This window comes from Anabrus simplex, chromosome 3 (genome assembly GCF_040414725.1).
Source record: "Anabrus simplex isolate iqAnaSimp1 chromosome 3, ASM4041472v1, whole genome shotgun sequence".
NCBI lineage: Eukaryota > Metazoa > Arthropoda > Insecta > Orthoptera > Tettigoniidae > Anabrus > Anabrus simplex.
This window is the reverse complement of record NC_090267.1, coordinates 11599268-11619201: the sequence shown is the minus strand read 5'-3', so window position 1 is coordinate 11619201 and position 19934 is coordinate 11599268. Positions and strand designations below refer to the sequence as shown.

General features: G+C 39.9%; 1 protein-coding gene across 5 annotated transcripts in view; it reads left to right on the top strand.

Annotated features, from left to right (window-relative positions):
• Positions 1–2130: 2130 nt before the first annotated feature.
• LOC137498978 (zinc finger protein 852-like) overlaps positions 2131–19934 on the top strand; it is a 54363-nt gene continuing 36559 nt past the window's right edge. For 3 of the 5 annotated variants that reach the window (XM_068226940.1, XM_068226941.1, XM_068226937.1), the window contains exons 1-2: positions 2131–2265; positions 12512–12640. In XM_068226940.1, the coding sequence (XP_068083041.1) occupies positions 12575–12640 (66 nt within the window). In that variant the 5' untranslated portion in view covers positions 2131–2265; positions 12512–12574. Of the gene's footprint in view, positions 2266–12398; positions 12641–19934 lie in introns of those variants that run through there. The other 2 variants (XM_068226939.1, XM_068226938.1) reach the window with 2 other exon arrangements.

The following is a 19934-nucleotide window of genomic DNA, read 5'->3' as shown; positions in this document are numbered from 1 at the left end:
CGAACAGCAGTGGTATGGCATTAGTTGTGATAGTTGTTCCTGAAGTCTGTTGTATTTTCTTTCTTATCATATTACATAGCTGCTTTTTCCCTCTTCTGCTAAGATGCATGCCATGATTTGTGAAATATCCTCGATCCATATTGCTCATATCAATTATTTCTGTATTTCGAAAGCATTTGACAATTTTCTGTAGCCGCCTGTTTGTATCATCAACTAACTTATTTACACAAGACCATTCAATTAAATCATGTCGATGTGGAATATTACATAATATTACATTGGTGGTCTTTAATTTGCAAAGTGCTTTCTTCACCCCAGAAATCACATTTGATGCTTCATTTCTGGCAATATCATTCGTCCCTGCCATAATAACCACGTAGTCATTCTCATTAAGTGTTCCCATCTCTTCCATATCTGACTGAAGAACCTCTTTGAACAGAGCACCTGGCTTGACAAAACCTACAACTTCAGTCTCCGGTAGCATATCACCAAGTTCGACAGCAATACCCCGACCATGGCTATCCCCGTACACAACTACCTTACATTTTTTCTTCTTCAACCCCAGTGCAGGCTTCCTTGTAATGGCTGGAATGTTATTAATCTTTACACATTCTTCTTCACTAGCGGTAATTGATTCAAGGACCTGGAACTTATTCCTTAATTCAATACCTAGGCCTACGCCCCGATCATGATTAGTTTTAGGCCTACTGTTACAACACCTCGTACTTACTTCCGACCATGTCTCAGTTTGCACTTCAGTCACACCATTTAAACTAAGTCTATTACGTTTAATACTTTCAATGTCTTCCCTTAACATTCGAATAATTTCATCCCTTGAGGCCAATTCGGATAATAAAGTAACACAGTCAACACACTTTCCCGCTTCCGCATGCACGATGCGTGCGTCACATACACAAACACTTCGCGAATTATTTTTCCTTTGGCCTATGACCTGATCCACACTTCCACTGGTATTTGGCACCTTCTTCTTCCCGTCGTTAAATTCTATGCACTCACTACTTTCCATTAAACTATTACATTTCTGAAAATTCTCAACAGCTTGAGGAGCAACATATCTTTGCAAAATCCAGACCAAGCTCTGTCATGAGAACAGTGGCCCCCTTCGGGACCACACTCCCTTCGAGAGGCTCTAAACTATCGCCGCGGCGCATACTGCCGCACGGCAAGAAAAAAGTATAATTTAGTGGCTCTAACCTATCTTTGCAAAATCCAGGCCAAGCTCTGTCATGAGAACAGTGGTCCCTTTCGGGGGCCACACTCCCTTCGAGAGGCTCTAAACTATCGCCGCAGCGCATACTGCCCGCACGGCAAGAAAAAAAGTATAATTTAGTGGCTGTAACCTATCTTTGGAAAATCCAGGCCAAGCTCTGTCATGACAATAACATATTTGCATTGTAACTTCCATACCTTATGTTGCAACATCCATGCTTTCTATTGTGACATCCATGCTTTACATTGTAACTTCCATGCTACCATGCATTCCAATGTCAAAGTAACCAGTCTATTCCATAACATACCGATCGCGTGTACATTTTCATTGATGTTCATATCAGCACACTGTCGCCCCTCTTCATCTTTTGTTTACGATTTCACTGACACTTTGCCCCCTGTACATCCCCCCATATACGTTCCTCAGATATTTCTTTCCATCTGTCCAAAGTCCTACACTCTCACATATATCCACCCCTCCGTCGTTCCCCTGCCCTGTCCTGCTTGTCCCTTATATGTTGGCCCGGTGTGTATGTTTTGTAGAAGTCGCTGAGACGGCCACTCTAGCGTGAAGATTAGTATACCTTGTGTCCCTGTGCTTTTCCTATATCTCCTAGTCTTGTTTACGTATTTCCTCACTCTCAATTGTCTAGGTGATACGTCTTTTCCTGAACTACTTCAAGTGCTTTGAACCCATTTTGTGAGTCTGCTGCATGGTCTACTTCCCTCAATCTTCAAGTACTTCGTACTCAGAAAACATTGTCAACTGCATTGGTGTACTACTTTATTGAAATTGTGTGCGTGTGTAGAACTAGTACAAATATAATACAGTATTGTGTCTGGGTGAAATAACGAGCCCAAATCAACTTCACGAACAAACATATTCCATAACATCTCTGGAAACAAACAAAGATGGCTATAATGAACACATCTTTATACTTAATATGTGCAATTATTACCAATATTATCGACAAAATCACTAAGAATGCCACATTTCGGGACCTAATAATATTCAAAATGGAGTCCTGAGCACAAGTGAGTAATTTACAATGCAATATTATAATTATTACCAGTCCCCCACTTCTTTATCGGAGCCATATTTGTCATTGATTCTTTGTTTTTGATAATCAAATGTTCTATATTCTTTGCACATTGTGCGCGTTAAATAAATTATTATGATAATCAACTGTGTGGTACGTGGACTTGTTTTATTTACAATAACCGAACTTCATGCTGTGTTTCATTATTAGATTTTATGGTATATGGACAATTATTACCCTATTGTTAATAAATGTCGAAGGAAAGTAATTACCTAAATACGGTTCGGTGTCGAAATGGCAGGTTTGTTGTTTAATATGTGATGTGGAGAGACGAGAATTATAGGCACTAAAAACAGTTAAAATAGGCAGGCACATAGGCTCTTAAATTAGCCAAAATAGGCATTTAAATAGACACTAACGTGTAAAATAGGGAACAAAATAGGCATGAAAAAATTACTTATAATTTAATACACTCAATTACTATAAAAGGAATTTACAAGCAACGTTTCAATGATTTCCTGTAACAATCATGTTCTCCTCTCATGCATAATGTTTTTGTACTGAGAGAAAGATATCTCAAAATCACAAGAAGTGGTTTGACAAAACTTCAGTGAAGTCACTTAATCTGGTTTTATTTCGTTGACAGCGGCTGCCTTCCCAGAGGTTCGGACAAAACTTCCCCAGACTTCTTCAACAATCCTAAATGGCTACCAGGGGCATGCCACTCTTCTCCAATTTGGTGATTGCTCGCGGCAGCTTGTTGAAATTTGAAGACGCTCCGGTTTATGCAGGGCCATATTAGCTCCCAACATTGCAGTGCATAGGTCTGAAGAAAATGGTTGTTGGTCGCTGCCTAAAGCGGACTGGTAGAAAGGCTGCATTGATACATATTTCAGTACTCGTATCCGATGCATTGCAGTATTTCTAAGTTGATCTATGTGGTATTTTTCTCACATTTGATCTGAAATATATTAAAATTGACATCAATTACATTGCCCCTATATCTTAAATTACTACAGTTGGGCTAATTGGCAATAATGCTTAGTATATATCATGCGGTTGTTTCATAAAAAAAATACTAGAAGTACAAAACTTTAAAGTAGGAACAAGGGAATTAGTAAAATACATGGAAATATGTCCTTAAGGATTTTCGGTTATAATTTGGCCGTATCGTGTCGAGTTCAACGAGTGAAAGATATAATAAAAAAGATGTGAAACGATATCGGAGTAGCGTAGAGAAAATATCCGTCCTTTATGCTTGCCAAGGACCCACCAAGGTGGCCCTAGCAGTATTTTTGCTTATATAGAAGAATGAAACCGAAACTTAGACACTACAGCACAGTGGTAAAGCCAGAGGGTCTCTACACTTCAGAGAGCCTGACAATGAATAAAAAAGTTGAGCTTCAAGATCTCGGAAAAAAAAAAAAAAAAAGGGAGAGGAGAATCTTCAGGAAAATTTTAGTACCACAGAAAAATGCTGATGGGGAGTGGAGGAATAGAAAAATGATGATCTCTGCAAATACACCGAAAAAATCACTGTCACCATGCGAAAGCAAACGCTAAAATTCTATAGGCATCTAGAAAGAATGGATGAGAAACGGCTAACTAAGAAAATATTCAAGCACATCACTAGACTAAAAGCTGCGACAAAGTGGGTAGAAGAGGTAAAAAAAGATGCAGTAGAAAGTGGATTTACAATGGGTATGATTCACAACAGAAAAGAATTTAGAAGCCGAATGTACAGCATCAAAACATTCCAGGAGAAACCACCAAAATATAGACCCAAATTGGTCATATCTGAGAAAGAAAGAAAGGAAGGTTAGAACTGAAAGACTGAAGAGGTTCTGGGAGGAGGAGGGGGAGAAGAAGAGAAAGCCTTAGGTTCAATGCGGTCCATAGGCGGTCAAATTCGGAAACAAGAAGAAGATGAATGAAAACGGAGGCACTATAAATATCAGATTTGTGAACATCTTACCTGTTTCTATTCGCCAGCTTTGGTCAGCCAGGTCAGCTGTCATGAAGTCTATTTTCTGTCGCCTGCAATAGATCCTGCATCGTGTGTGCCCACAAGGCCGTCACCCTCGCTGAAATTTAAAAACCGCGTAATTTGAAACTGTCATGACATGCGCCTATAACCTTATTTTTGTCACAATTTAGTAAGACTCTAGAGGGGATGCTAGAGGCTTGTTAACCTGGGAGCTTACGTCCCTCAGACTCTATTTGCTCCCCCCCCCCCCCCCCCCACAAGCACAACAGTTACTACCCGGACCTCACCAATCCAGACCAACGGTCTTTTCGCTGGCCTGGTCTTGTAAAGATAGCCTTGGCAACCTTGTAAAACACGCTGTAGCATCGTCCTAGCCAGGCTACATTGAATCTGCAACCTGTGTTTTGCGAAGGCTTAGCAGAAGTGTAATAGAATTCACAATTTTTATTTTGTTTTTTAAATTGCTTTACGTCGCACTGACACAGATAGGTCTTATGGCGACAATGGGACAGGAAAGGGTTACGAGTGGTTAGGAAGCGGTCATGGCCTTAATTAAGGTTTAGCACTAGCATTTGCCTGGTGTGAAAATGGCAAACCACGGAAAACCATCTTCAGGGCTGCCGACAGTGGGGTTCGAACCTACTATCTCCCGAATACTGGATACTGGCCGCACTAAAGTGACTGCAGTTATTGAGCTTGGTTCACAGTTTTTAAATGGAGTTTTAAAAATTGTATTTCAGTTGCAAATCTCTATTTTTACTGCAAATGAATCACTGTTCAAAGTATCGATTTAATTTTCATCTATTCTGGGACAAGAGACCACCGGCATTCTAACTCCTTGTTCAGTAATTTAATGATTGTTTATATTTTAGCAATATAGAAGAATAATTGAAAGTTCACGACTAATACAGCACTGCAACAAAACAACTTGCTTCAACACATAAATTAATAGGCCTACATATGCTGCAATGAAATGCGATCATATTTCTCAATCACAAAAAAAGATAAAAGGAACAAAAGAACTTACCTCCTTACTGCAGGTTTGACAGACTACCCTTCCATCCGTAGTGAAATTGGGATCCCCTGTGATCCACTGCTTCAGCCAGTAGGACTTCGACGATTTTTCTTTGGGCATTGCCGCAAACACACTTTTTCTTCTTCTTCTCCTCCTCCCAGTTCACAATAAATCACAACACGTTCTGAACATTATTTATTTATTTAGTGTATGGCAACACATTGGAATACACAACAATATATAAATCATATACTAAAAAACCATGGCTTTATTACTATTAGACATGAAACAGAGTATACAATGACAGTGTATGCACTTACATAGTGAGAGTCCATTTGTCTATCCAGTTAACAACATCTAGAGTCAAAGATAGAAAGTCCTTGAGATCTCCGGAGTATGACATTATACTACACTGCTGCACAATGTGTTGGATGGTCTGGGGAGTCGCTCCACAAACACAAGATGGATCAGGAATTTTGTTCCATTTTTAGAGGAAGTCGTTACATACTCCATGTTTCGTACGAATCCTGTTGGCAGTTTTCCATGTACGTCGAGGCAGATCAAAACCAGCTGATTTAGTTTGGGTATTTAAAACAGTTATAATGTCTGGTGGTGCATGTTGAATCCAATTTTTTTCCCAATGATCATTTATATTGAAGCCTATATTGAAACGTTCAAAAGCAGATTTAATTGCTGGATGTCTGGATTTTAACCTGCCAGATATTGCACTTGGAATGTAGTCATGAATTGGAAGGTCTGGGTGATCCAATTTTTTCTTATATTCACGTAACAAAGCATCCTGTCTTCTCAGTGCAGGTAGATGAATGTGACTTAAAGTTGGGAGCCAAAATGTTGGTGTAGTTTTTAGACAACCTGTAATTGTACGCATTGTAGTATTGAGCTGGATGTCAAGTTTGCTGGTATGGTTGCTGTTCAGCCAGACTGGAGCACAATATTCTGCTGTACTATAGACTAGTCCCAGTGCAGAGCAACGAGTGTTGCAGCCGTTGATCCCCATGTAGTACCACACAGCTTGTGAATGATATTGTTCCTGGAACGGATTTTGGCTGTTGTATTATTTAGGTGTTATACCAATATAATACCAATATAAATAGTCCGTTATTGGACTTTTATTCAGGTGTTGTCGATAAGTTAGGGGTCTGTCAAGTGTGGCACCCAAATACTTTGGAGTAGGATTATATTTAACTAGATTTTCATTCAAATAGATTTTCAGTTGTCGATTTGCTTGTTTGTTATGAAGATGAAAACATGAAGATTCTGTTTTACTTGGGCTTGGTGTGAGTCGCCACTTGTGGTAATACTGCCATAGGACTGAAATTTCGTCTGTCAATATCCTTTCAGTTTCCTCTATGCATTTTCTACTGATGGCAATGGCTAGATCATCTGCATAAGCAAATTTCCTGCTTGCGGTATGAGGGATGTCTTCAATATATAGATTGAAAAGGATTGGTGCGAGTACAGAGCCCTGTGGAAGTTCTTTGCTTACACATTTCCTTGCCCAGGATAACTTGGAAATATCTATCACATAGCATGTTATTTATTAATTGGGCTAGAGTTCTGCAGGGGATCACTCTTAAGAATTTTAAAAGGAGGCCCTCTCTCCATACTGTGTCACAGGCTGCTGTCAAATCAATAAATACTACAGACATCTTCATACCATCTTGAAAGCCTGCCTCGATATAAGTCGTAAGACTAAGGACTTGATCTGTACAGCTCCTCCCTGTTCAGAAACCAGCTTGTTCATGTGGGGTATGATCCATAATTTTGCTGTTAATTCCGTTTAGAATCAATCTTTCCAGTAGTTGATAGCAAGCACTGAGGAGAGCTATAGGGCAGTAGTTTTCTGCGTTATTTGTTTCTTTTCTTGGTTTAGGAATTGCTATTATTTTTGTTCCCTTTAGCTCTTTAGGAATGCGACCAGTCTTCAGGATATCACTAAAGAACCTTGCTAACCATAGTTTGGCATATGGACCAGTATTCAGTAGGAATTCATTATGTATACCATCAAACCCACAGGCTTTCTCAGCTTTTATGCTTTTAAGTGCTGTACTAACCTCTTCTTGCATAAATGGTTGTGAATATTGTGTATGAGTTTGGCAATTAGCTTTGACTTTTCTAAGTTCCTGTTTTACCATTCTTGTATGTATTTTATCTCTAGGAGATCTTGATAAAGAGACGATTCGATCAGCAACTTGGTTAGATGATACCAGGGTTTCCCTCCTCTGAACAGGTGGGCTAGCTCCAAGCTTCTTCAATAAGCTCCAAGCTTTTCTACTGGAATGTTTGAAGTCAAGATTTTTTGTAGTTTTCATCCATTTCTCCCGACGAGCTACATCAACTGTTCTGAGCAGTTCCTCTCCAGTTTCATTGTCACCAGTTCTGAGAAATTCTTTATAAAGGTCCTGACTTTCTTTATCCCAACCAGGTATATACTTCTTTCAATAACCTCTTGGGATATGTTTTTTAGCAGTTGATATTACAGCGCCTACAAACCACTTATAATTAGATGATATGGCTGGTATCCATCTCAAGCACTTGTCAAGATCTTTGGAAAAATTCTGCCAATCAGCTTTCTGGAAGTTCCATCTTGGTCTAGGAAAAGATGAGATGACAGGGACCTGGATACCAAGTTCAAGGAGAACAGGTCTGTGCTGGCTTTTGGGAAACCTTGAAGAACCTTTCTGTTGGCGTGAAGAGGTTGATTTGTAGTATCCTTAGAGACAAAAGTAAGGTCAGGATTGTAATCTTTGTTTCAAGCAGCTGATCGGAAGGTGGATGGATCTTTGGCATCAAAAATTAGGTGAAGGTTGTTTTCATCTGCCCAGTTTGACAAGTGTTCTCCATTTATATCATTTGAGTTGTACTTCCAGTCAGTATGATGGCTATTGAAATCACCACAGTAAACTGATGGATGTTGATAAACTTCCAGGACATGTGATGGCCAAAGGATTGGAGGAGGTTTGTGTACATTAACAATTATTAATTTACCAACTTTGATTGTAAATGTATGGATGTCAGCATCTGTTGATGTTGTTAATAGACAGGTATCTGCAATATTACTATGAACATATGTTATATTACCATAATGACGATGATAGGTTTTCCCTATCACATCATATCCAGGAATCCTTGCTCTCCTTCTGGCCTGATCTTCATTCTCTATATGAGATTCTTGTACAAGAAGGACATCTATTTTATATTTTTGTAAGTGCTTTGAGATATATTAACATTTAGATGTACTGATGTCTTCTATGTTGATCTGACAAATACGGGTGTTCTGTCCTAGTTTCAATGTCTGGTGGTCCTCAAAAGGACCGATATTTACTTCTGAAGAATTATCCATGTCCATTATGGCCAGGAGATCAACAGCTGTTGATAGTTTGGCCGCCAATGGGTTACTGTTGCTCGCTTAGCACCACCCAGGGGACACGTGTAGGGTATTGAAGAGGTAAATTCCTACGGATGTGAGCAACGATCATAAAGCGTACACATACAACAGTTCACATCAAAAGGGAGGTACAGGGCATATGGGTTGTGCAACATAGTTGAACATTGACTGGTTCTCGCATATGTCTCAGGAGGTTGGAGGGTTTGAAGGCTTCGAGGTCAAATTGTTCCTTGTTTCTCCTGATGGAAATTTCCCTAGAACTATTTCTGATGACTTCTGAGAATTCCCATTTTTGTTCGTGGGGTAAACGGATACTGGAAAAAGAGAAGATAATTCTGTCGAGCACACTAGCTACAGTATAATGGACTGGAAGAAAATCGGCTTTTTAAAAATACAGTTAAAAGGCATCAAATAGGCATTTATACTCCAAATAGGCACAAAGCCCTGAAATAGGCGTTTATAGGCACAATAAAACCAACAAAATATAGCTAAAAAGACCCTAAAATGCATTTATATCTCAAAAGCCTACGTTTCTAAACACAGGAATAAAATGGGCAAATAGGCAAATTCCCATCTCTAGTGTATTTGCTTTTTGTACACATCACCATACTTTGTGCAGTCTTATTCCATTAATTATGTTGTTTCTTTATTGTTATCTCCAGTAAGATATTCTAGTTTCCTCAATTATTCACTGCTAACCTAACCTACAATATGCCAAACCACCTCAGATACCATGTGCATGAATTTTAACTTAACATAATTTAGGCTGCCTGTAGCCAGGTTCTTCAGTTGTATTAAATGTTATTATCTGGGCAGGTGTAACACTTATTCATTCTGTTTAAAGGATTGTTTTATTGAAAGCATTAATGCGTATGATTTTATAGGTAATATTCATTAAGTAAACTGTCAGTTTTTTCTTGTGTGAAATGCATATCAGATTATTTAATTTTTTCCTATAGCCATCTGCAATCCTCTGTATGTGGTAGGTGAACTTTGCCATAGCAAGGGAAGCCATTTCCTGTCATTGCTCACCAGATGCACATTAACTGAACCAGTAATCCACCAAACTAACTCGCCATGGCAGTCTCAAATCGATCCATTATTTAGCTTAGATCAAGAGAGTATGCTAAAAATTATAAGTCAAAAGAGTTAGCTTCCTCAATTTGGTGTGGCACAAGATGTAAAGAGGTCAGGGTGAGGCCTCTTTGGTTTCAGAACTGTTTCTTTTCAAATTCACAAAAGTCATTAAAGCACCTGTCATAGCATAAAGATTTTCTCTCAAAATTATCTGGCCTTAGTCATTGTTGCACTTACTGTAGTGTCCCGTCTAGACACCCAAGAATAACGGCCGAGAGAATTTGCCGTGCTGACCACACAACACTTGCAATCTGCAGGCCTTTCGGCTGGACAGTGGTCGCTTGGTACGCCAAGGCCCTTCAGGACTGTAGTGCCATGGGGTTAGTTGATTTTCACTAAAGTGTACTTCCTGATTCAGTGCCACATATTTGTTGTCATCGCTCTCAAGTGAATAAGATGTTGATGCATAGTATCTCCACTCGTCCTTTCTCAGAGTCATACGAACCTCTTGCAAATTTACAACACCATTTCTGCACCTGTTGGGCAGATATCACTTACACATAATTGCCATGTAAATGTAGACAAAGTTCATTCATTTCTTGAGAAAATTGATCTCAATGCAGACCTCCTCACACATATTCAGTAACACCCATTGTCTCACCATAGTTCTTGATTAATAAATTTCATGATGTTCCGTATTGATATCTATAGTATGTCATAGAAAGAAAGAGATCCACCTTATCAATACTAAATTTAATGTTGTTATTTAAAACAGGACCGGTTTCGACTTATTACAAGTCATCTTCAGCTGTCATTTACATACACATTAGAATACATAATCAAACAGTTGTATCTTACAAATAAACATGTCGTGTTTGATAGACATTTGGTAATATGTCTAGAAGTGAAATTCTGCTTCTTACATCTAGGTTTAAAGGATCAAGAATATTAAAAAGATATCTATCTTTAACACATTAAAAAATTTTAAAAAGTTACAACACATGATAAAATTTGTTGTTTACACCTGACCTTGAATATAGCATTGTCGTTCAAGTTTTACTAATAATAGTTCTTTAAAAGGACTTTTTATATTGCATTGTTTTTAGTCGACTAAATATGCTTAAATGTAGCCGCATGTGCTTATACAGATACTTCTTATTAGGCTTAGACTTTGTCAAAATGAGTAATGTGAATTCAAAGAAGAAATTACAATAACAAAGTGAAGTGCGTTTGAATTAATAGTGATCTAGGTAATTGTAACCTCTGTTGAATAAATCCTGCAATTATATACTATTTAAAATACATTTCATGCAAAGAAGACATTAGCACACTTCAATATATAAAAGTTGAAAGGTATAAAACAATCATATACGTTTTTTGAAATTCATATGAAGTAATGTTCTTTCCTCATGCGTATGTGTCAATTTCAAATGGAGTAATGTACTTTATATAAACTTTGTCAAATTAAGTAATGTGAGAATGAATTTTGAGATTGCGTTGAGAAATGAAATGCCAGGTAATTAAAACCTGTATTGAATGACCTCTTCAAATATATACTGTGTAAATACATTAAATTCAACATAAAACAATGGTACATTTCAATATAAGTTAAAAGGTAAGAGGCAGTCCTGCAAATTTGTAAAACTTCATATGAAGTACTGTTCTTCACGTGTACATGCCAAGTTCAAATGGGGCACTATTGGCCACTATTTGCTTAAAGTCCAATCACTATAAATTTAGATTGTCTTGTTGAATATACAGATTGAAGATGAATGTGCTGCTGGGGTTATGAAAGCTGTTGTTGTAGGTGGTTCTTTTTCGGTCTATGATACTTGTTAACTATTGTCGTGAGATGATTGGGAAGTGTATCGCTTGGCGGCTTGGCGTGTACTAAGATACAACTGTTTGATTATGTATTCTAATGTGTATGTAAATGACAGCTGAAGATGACTTGTAATAAGTCGAAACCGGTCCTGTTTTAAATAACAACATTAAATTTAGTATTGATAAGGTGGATCTCTTTCTTTCTATGTCACCATAGTTCTGTTAATCCAAATGATATGTTGGTGTGCTAGTTAGTTGTAGGATTAAAGGCTTGTGTATACATAAGTCTAGTGATTGTAATCCTTTGTGTCTGTGATATACATACTTTTTTATATATATCTTAGTAGCATCTTTTTCCAAACTGAGTGGCAGTTCGTGCATGAGGGCATTTTGAGGTCCACCCCGCCGCCTCTTCGAAAAAAATTACGATAATTTCACTCTGTAGGTAACTGATTACTTAAAGACATGGATGAATGTATGAAGTCGAACATATGGTGTGCTTTAAGTTATACAGTGTTATGGACATGGAGGGTAGCACAGGATTCTGTGATGTTGAAAATCTGTATCATACTAGTCTAGAGACCTGGAGGGTAGCAAAGGATTCTATGATGTTGAAGATCTGTGTCAAACAATTCTATGGACCTGATGGGTAGCACAGGATTCTGTGATGTTGATGGATCTCTGTCAAACCAGTCTATGGACATGGAGGGTAGCACAGGGTCCCAGCCAGTACATGTGGGTTGTTTGAATAAAAAGCCATGTTCTTGTGAATTGGATTCCATTCAATATTATATGTTGTGTAACTATGATAAAGAAATAGACAATCACAGAACGCTACCCTACTTGACTGCTTACATGGTAAGTTTGTGAACTTGTAAACCTATCAATGTTGATAATAATAATAATATATTTCCTGTTTCTTATTTCAGTAGAAGTTCGTTGAAAGTTGTTAAGTACTCCAGGTCATGTAAAAACTTCAGTTGCTGTGTGAAATGGACCAGAAAGTTGAGATCAAAGAGGAACCAGTCTGGCTTGAAGGAACAGCAAGTACATCATTCGTAAGATCATTCCAGATTACTATATAGTGATAAGAAATTGATTCATGTTCAACTCTGTAATAAAGAAATTAGTGTTAATATTGGAATTGAAATCTTGCTACTTTCTTATGCTACTCTTTTAGTTTGTGAATATATGGGATTATTGTCTATGATTCATCACGTTTTTAAATCTGTAACTGATAAAGTATTTTGTCTGGCATGATATTGGATACATAACAAGAAACTTAAAATAAATGCCTATCAAAAGGTACTTTTGGAGGTGTTCCATTGTATTCTATTTCATTGCATGGCACATCTAGGTGGTAGTCTTGTAAGGCCCCTCTCCCTTATAGCATGTCGCTGTCGACGACCTTCATTGTTGTTGAAAATGTTGAGTAGTTGTTGACATTGGATCAATGAGGTCACATCATTTTACCCAGGGATAGTTAAAAGTTTAGTTACTTAAGAATAATTATCTTCACTATCAAAATAAGTGATCAGGCACTGTGCTCTATAGATACAACACCTTCATCTTACCTACAGGGCAATGTTGTGTGATTTCAGTGTTCTTACACCAGTAAGTACCCAGTGGTCATGACAACGAGAATACCTTGTCTATGTCCCAACAGACAATATCAGGCGACCCCATCCTCAGTACAGTCTGTCAGTTACTTGTCCAGGTAGCAGTACACTTCTATGTATTACTAAGATGAAGACCATCTTGTTGGAACATGAAATTGCCAGAATCATCTTGGAATTGTGAAAATAACTACAAATGCATCATATCAAGTTTGAAATAACCATAACTGTAATATATCATGGTATGATGTACCTGCCTTAGTACTCTAAGGATTCATACACCTTTCTCTTTGAGATTGCCTAGTCCCATTCTCATACCCTGTTGGAGTGAGGAAATTCCATGACACATATCTGGAGAGTGTTCCATAGAAATGAAATGTTGCCTTATAGTTGAAAACCAGTGAATGGCAGATTTTTTACCTCGGCTTCCACCTTGATATTACAGCCTTAGATTCACCTGAACTTTGGATGGTGTTATACAGGTTCTTAGGGGTGTACATGCAGATGTTTCTTGTAGCAATAGAGAACGATGTGACGAACCACTATATATCAAAAACTTTTATTAATCCTCAGAAGTTATTTTTAAGAGCAAAGGGATACAATATTTTTAGAATAGCTAATATGCCTTGTGTTGTGAATGAATAGCTTTCCTTCGATAACAGGCAAGTTACACGCCATCAGTGCCAAACTGGTTTCTGTTTATGTTTAAGAGCAAATGTACTTCCCTATCAGGTGAACGCTACCGATTGAATGCCATGAGATGTTACGTAACATACACTAGTGTCCAAAAATTAAGCATAATCACTAAACGAGGCCATACCACCTGATAGGAATGTCAGACGGATTGCTGAACAAACAGAAGCTGAATCACATGCCATATATCACACAACTTGTCCAAAAAAACAGTGTCAGGAAGGTTCTGATAGCTAAGGTACACCTTTGACAACAACTAACAAAACATGGCAATGTCTTCCACAACAAAATATACTGTTAATAGGGTGTAACCGGCCACACATGCTTCGCAGCAATGTGGCATGCTCTCTATCAGATGGTCCAAGAGCTCTTGTGGCAGTCGATCCAATTGCTCTGAAAGGGCAATGCGAAGGTCTTGGAGGGTCCTTGGTGGAGGCTGACAGGATGCAATTCGCCTCCCCAGTGCATCCCAGGCATGTTCTATAGGATTCAGATTCTGCAGACCTCGATGGCCAGTCCATACGATGAGTGTCTTCCCCAGGCAGAAATTCATTTCACCAAAACAGCACTGTGCGGTTGGGCATTATCGTCCATTAAGAAGAAGTCTGGACCAACTGCACCTCTGAAGAGTCGAACATGTGGTCTCAGTATCCCATCCCTGTATCTCCGAGCATTAACATTGTTCCTTGGACCACCCATGAAGATTTGTAGGTCCGTACGGCCATTCAACATGATCCCGCCCCACACCATGACGCCACCACCACCATACTTGTCCCTTTTCCACGATCTTCCTGTGGTTGTATCAGCTTCCCGGTTCTCTCCAGATTAATATGCAACAAGCATCATTCTGCAGACTGAAGTGGGATCCATCTGTGAAGAGCACATGCCTCCATTCATTCATGGTCCAGTTTCGGTGTTGGCAGCTCCACAGTAAATGGGCCCGTCTCTGTGCTGGATTGAGCGGGATGCACACCGCTGGACGTCGGGCAAACAGTCCTGCTATTCTAAGCCTCCGGTACACAGTTTGCTGGGAAATGGCAACCCCTGAGACGGCTGCAAGCTCCGCCAACAATTGTCTTGCAGGTGCACTCTGATTTCGTCGGGCAGTTAAGGCCAGATAGTGGTCCTGTTGTGGGGTGGTTACCCTTGGTCGATGTGGTACTGGCCTACGACTAACATCTCCTGTGCCTTGAAATTGTCTCCAAAGCTTGGAAATGACACTTTGTGGCACATTCAATGATACGGCGACTTTGGTCTGTGTCTGGCCTGCTTCCAGGTGGCCGAGTATTCTACCCTGCAAAACGGGGTTCAAATGGCATCATTTCGCCATTATGTTGTCATGTTCACCATAAACCTACACTCCGCACACTAACATGGCAAGCACGACTGAGGGAATATGGGGCATAGGCACTGGCTGTGTTTACCTTGCAGTTACACCGCTAGTCAAAGCAGGGAACACTCCTTTCCTATGCAGAGCAAACACATAAGGTTGGTAGGTGTATATGTCCTGTGATTTGCAGTATATTCCCTGTTGCCCTGCTTACTCGTTAATTATGCTAAACTTTTGGACACTAGTGTACTTAACATATGAATTATAACACAGTAGAGGTTTCCACTCAATACTCAATTCAATATTCAATATTGAATGGGTCAATACTCATTTCAATATTCAATATTGAATAGGTCGAAACCTGTACTGTGTTATAATTCATGTTATTCTCAGTTCAATATGGACCAACAACATGAAATTCATAACCCTTGACTAGTGTACTTGCCAAACTCGTTTTATATTTAAGAAGAACTGAACTATGGTATGCTACTAGGGTGTGCCATGTTTCGTACTATTCTTGCCAGACTGGTTTTGTGGTTGTTAGTATTTTGTTTCCATCTTAGTGGCTTCAGAACATCCTGGTCATCGGTTTCAGACCCTGGAGATGTATCGAATTGTCAATGTTATTACTGGTTCTTTTGCTGTTACATCCTTTAGGGGATTGGGATATCTTTGATACCTTTGATCGTCAGGCCCATGGTGTAGTGATATGAACATGACCTGAAAACCTGTGTCAGATCGGGATCTGTACAAGGGTGTGATATAATTTTGGGAGCGTAAGGTTGGGATGGGCGTGCCGGGATGTGAAATATGGTACAATCCCCATTGTGCAATGCGTAAAGGTAGGAGAATGGAGGCAAAATCGTGTTGATGTGTATGTAAACAATGTTTTTTACATCACCGAAAGCATGCATGTGATAGGATGTCCAAGTAAGTAGTATCGGAATTAAATTATCGAAGCATATTGAACATTTTGTTTCAAAAGAATAATAAATACAACCTGTTACAGTAAAGTTCAGTGAATAGTCCTGTACTATCAATACAGATGAACTATGCACTGCTGAGGTCGGCGATACATGTCCTGGAAACTTTGCAAGAAGGCTTCCTTTTGGATGGTGTTCAAAAGCCTCATCACATTTCTTTGGATGTCAAGAATATTGTCAAATCTCTTTCTTTAAACTGAGTTTGAGTTGTGGGAATAGGAAGAATTCTGGAGGATTGAGATCTGGCAAGTTCGGGGCTGCTCACGTTGCACCACCCCATTTTTTTTGCTATGAAGTGTTTAACGATATTAGATGTGTGTGGGCGAACATTGTCATGGACAAAAAAACCATGAACCTTGTGCCCTGCGTAGATGTTTCATGAAGCAGGTCAAAATTTCAGTGTACCATGCAGCATCCAGCTTCTTTCCCTCAGGTAGAAATTCCTTGTGGATAATGTCTTGACTATCAATAAAGGTGATGAGCATCGTTTTGATGCGTGACTTTTCGGCTCCTACCTTTTTCTGATGAGAGGATCCCGGAGAAGGCCATTCCATGCTTTGCCGTTTGGTTTCAGGGTCGTACCTGAGACACCAGGTTTCATCCTCAGTGACAATATGGTTTAAGAATTATGGTGTCGCATCCACTGTTTCGACAAAATCATGTGAAGCCTGTAAACGTGCCTGCTCCTGATCATCAGTCAAGTGATGTGGCACGAGAACATGTTTCCCTCTTCCCTAACTTTTGGGTAACGATTTGTCGCATGGATTCACGGTTAATCTGCAGTTCATCTGCTATCATGTGCACAGTTAATTGCTGATCATTCATGAATAATGTCCTTCTCAACGTTTTTGTCACTGACGGCGGTAGCCGGTCTTCCGCTACAGTGGTTGTTAGAAACACTTTCCCAGCCTCCTCGAAAACAGGCAAACCATGATTACTCGCACATCAAGGACAGTGCTTGATCTTCATAAACACATAACAGCATCGCATGTATTTCTTTTGGTGTCTTGCCAAGCTTAAAACAAAACTGTATATTGATCCTTTGGTCGTTCATGTTCCTGTTCGCAGTTCAGAATCAACACACTAAACACGCACTATGTCAAACAGGTCTTGCATGGCACACGCGCGATGCTCAACTGAACAATATTGGGAGCAGGTGGTCAAAACCTGCTGCTACGCATATGTAGCATTGTGTGTCGCTAGTGTTGCCGGATCGACCGTTTTGACTTCATCCACTAAACTTTATTGTCACGGGTTGTATCTTATAAAACTAAATAAATTAAACGTAGCTGAGTTTCGTGCTTCCTGCCTGGTTGAGTGGCTCAGGCAGTTGAGGTGCTGGCCGTTTGTCTCCAACTTCACAAGTTCGAACCTGACCCTGTCTGGTGGTATTTGAACATGCTCAAATACGTCAGCCTCATGTCGGTAGATTTACTGGCACATAAAATAACTCCTGTGAGACAAAATTATCTGAAGTGGTTACATCACTTCGATATACTTTGTTTTTATGCCTCCCCCCCCAGACATAAATATCCATTGGATTAAGGTCTGGAGGTCTGATGGGTCCAATTGATGGGTTCACGTCGTCCTATCCACCATTGAACCAATGTCTGATCCAAAGGATCATGCAGTAAATGGCTTATATCAGGTGGTGCACCATCATGTATAAACCACATGGTTCTGCGTAGTCGAAGCAGCGTGTCTTCTGAAAGCTCCAGTAACGTACCTATGAGGAACTCCAGGTAAGATTCACCGATGAACCGTGCAGGTAAGATGACAATAATTATATTATTGGCTTTACATCCTACCAGCTACTTTTTACTTTTCTTGGAGATGCTGATGTGCCACAATTTAGTCCCACAGGAGTTCTTTTACGTGCCAGTAAATCTACTCACATGATAGTGATGTATTTGAGCACTTTCAAATATCTCCGAACTGGGCCAGGATCGATCCTGCCAAGATGGGTCAGAATGCCAGCGCCTCAACCATCTGAGCCACTCAGCCCAGCATTATGATTGGTGCCATGCTGCATAAGGTGCTCGCCTTCTGACCCCAACTCGGGGTGTTTGTTCTTGGTTCAGTCTGGTGTATTTGAAGGTGTCGGTAGATTTACTGGCACACAAGAAAACTCCAGCGGTACTAAATGCTGGCACCTAGGCATCTCCAAAAACCGTAAGAAGCAGTTAGTGGAATGTAAAAACCGTTATTACTTTTATTATATTACAATTATTATTATGGAAGCTCTGCTCTAATTAAATGGGTCAATTATTCAACATTTTACCTATTGGCACTTTGCGGCCAATAATAAGCCTGCTGTTACCAATGCCCTGCAGCCATTTGAAAATAATGTTATTTATGTTATGTCTCACTAACTACCGTTATGGTTTTTGGAGACGATGTAGTGCCGGAATTTTCTTCCCCAAGAGTTTTTTACGTGCCAGTAAATCTACCAATACCCCTGTGGACGGGGGACGTAGCCGAAGAATATGTCCACAGTATTTCCTGCCTGTCATAAGGGGCGACCAAGTGATGAAGGAACTGGAACCATGAGATTACTTGTGATTAGTACCATTAATTGAGGAACACTGGACCACGGTCAGGCGTCCGTGCAGGAGGAGTTGCCATGCGCCGCACTGAATTGCATTACCTATTAGTAGTACCACACTGTGAGCAACACCATGAATATACATGGCCTGTGATTAATTCCACTATGCGAGGAACACCACGTGAGTACTGGCGCCCGTGATTAGTCCCACTAAGTGGGGAACACCATGAGTCTGCATTGCTTGTGATTAGTACACTTATGTGAGGAACATCATGGGTCTGTGTTACCTGTGAGTGGGTCCCCAGTATGTGACATACCATGGGTCTACATTACCTGTGATTAGTACCACCATGCAAGGACCACCATGGATCTGCTTTACCAGTGATTAGTTTAATTATGAGAGGCCAGTGACCTTAATTTTGGACCCCTGTGGCAACAAGGCCGGCTCTGCGATGTAAGGTTGTGTGCCTGCCTCTTACCCGGAGGCCCTGGGTTCAATTCCTAGCCAGGTCAGGGACTTTACCTGCACCTGAGGACTGGCTCAAGGTCAACTCTGCCTACGTGATTATAATTGAGGAGCTATCTGATGGTGAGATAGCAGCCCCAGTCTAGGAAGCCAAGAATAACAGCCGAGAGGATCCGGCATCTCATAATCTGTGACCAGCGGTCTTTCGAGGCTGTTGCGCCGTGGGGTTTGGAGGACAACAAGCATCATCTCTGAATATGAGGTGTCCTGAGTTGGATCCACTGATTGTTTCAGATTCATCATATTTTCATCATCCTTCATTTTAGATTTTAGTCAGTGGATACATTTTGAAGTTTTAATTGTTGTTTCATTTCATTACACCTTGTATCATTAAGGACCAATGATCTAGCTGGTAAGCCCCTTCAAACAACAACGACAATTATCATCGTCATCATAACCATCAAATCTATAGACACAAGGCTGATCACCTTCAAACGCCACCAAACTGGGCCAGAATCGAACCTGCCAAGCTGGGGTCAGAAAACCAACGCCTCAACTGTCTGAGCCACTCGGCCCGTTGTGGCACTTTCATAGTAGCTCTTTAGCCTTCTAGCAATTTTCAAAAGCATGGACGCAACTACGGTCCTTGAAATTTGTGGCATGAATAACAATTTCATTGAATCTACAAATAGCGTTTTTTTTTTTTTTTTCAGTGTCCA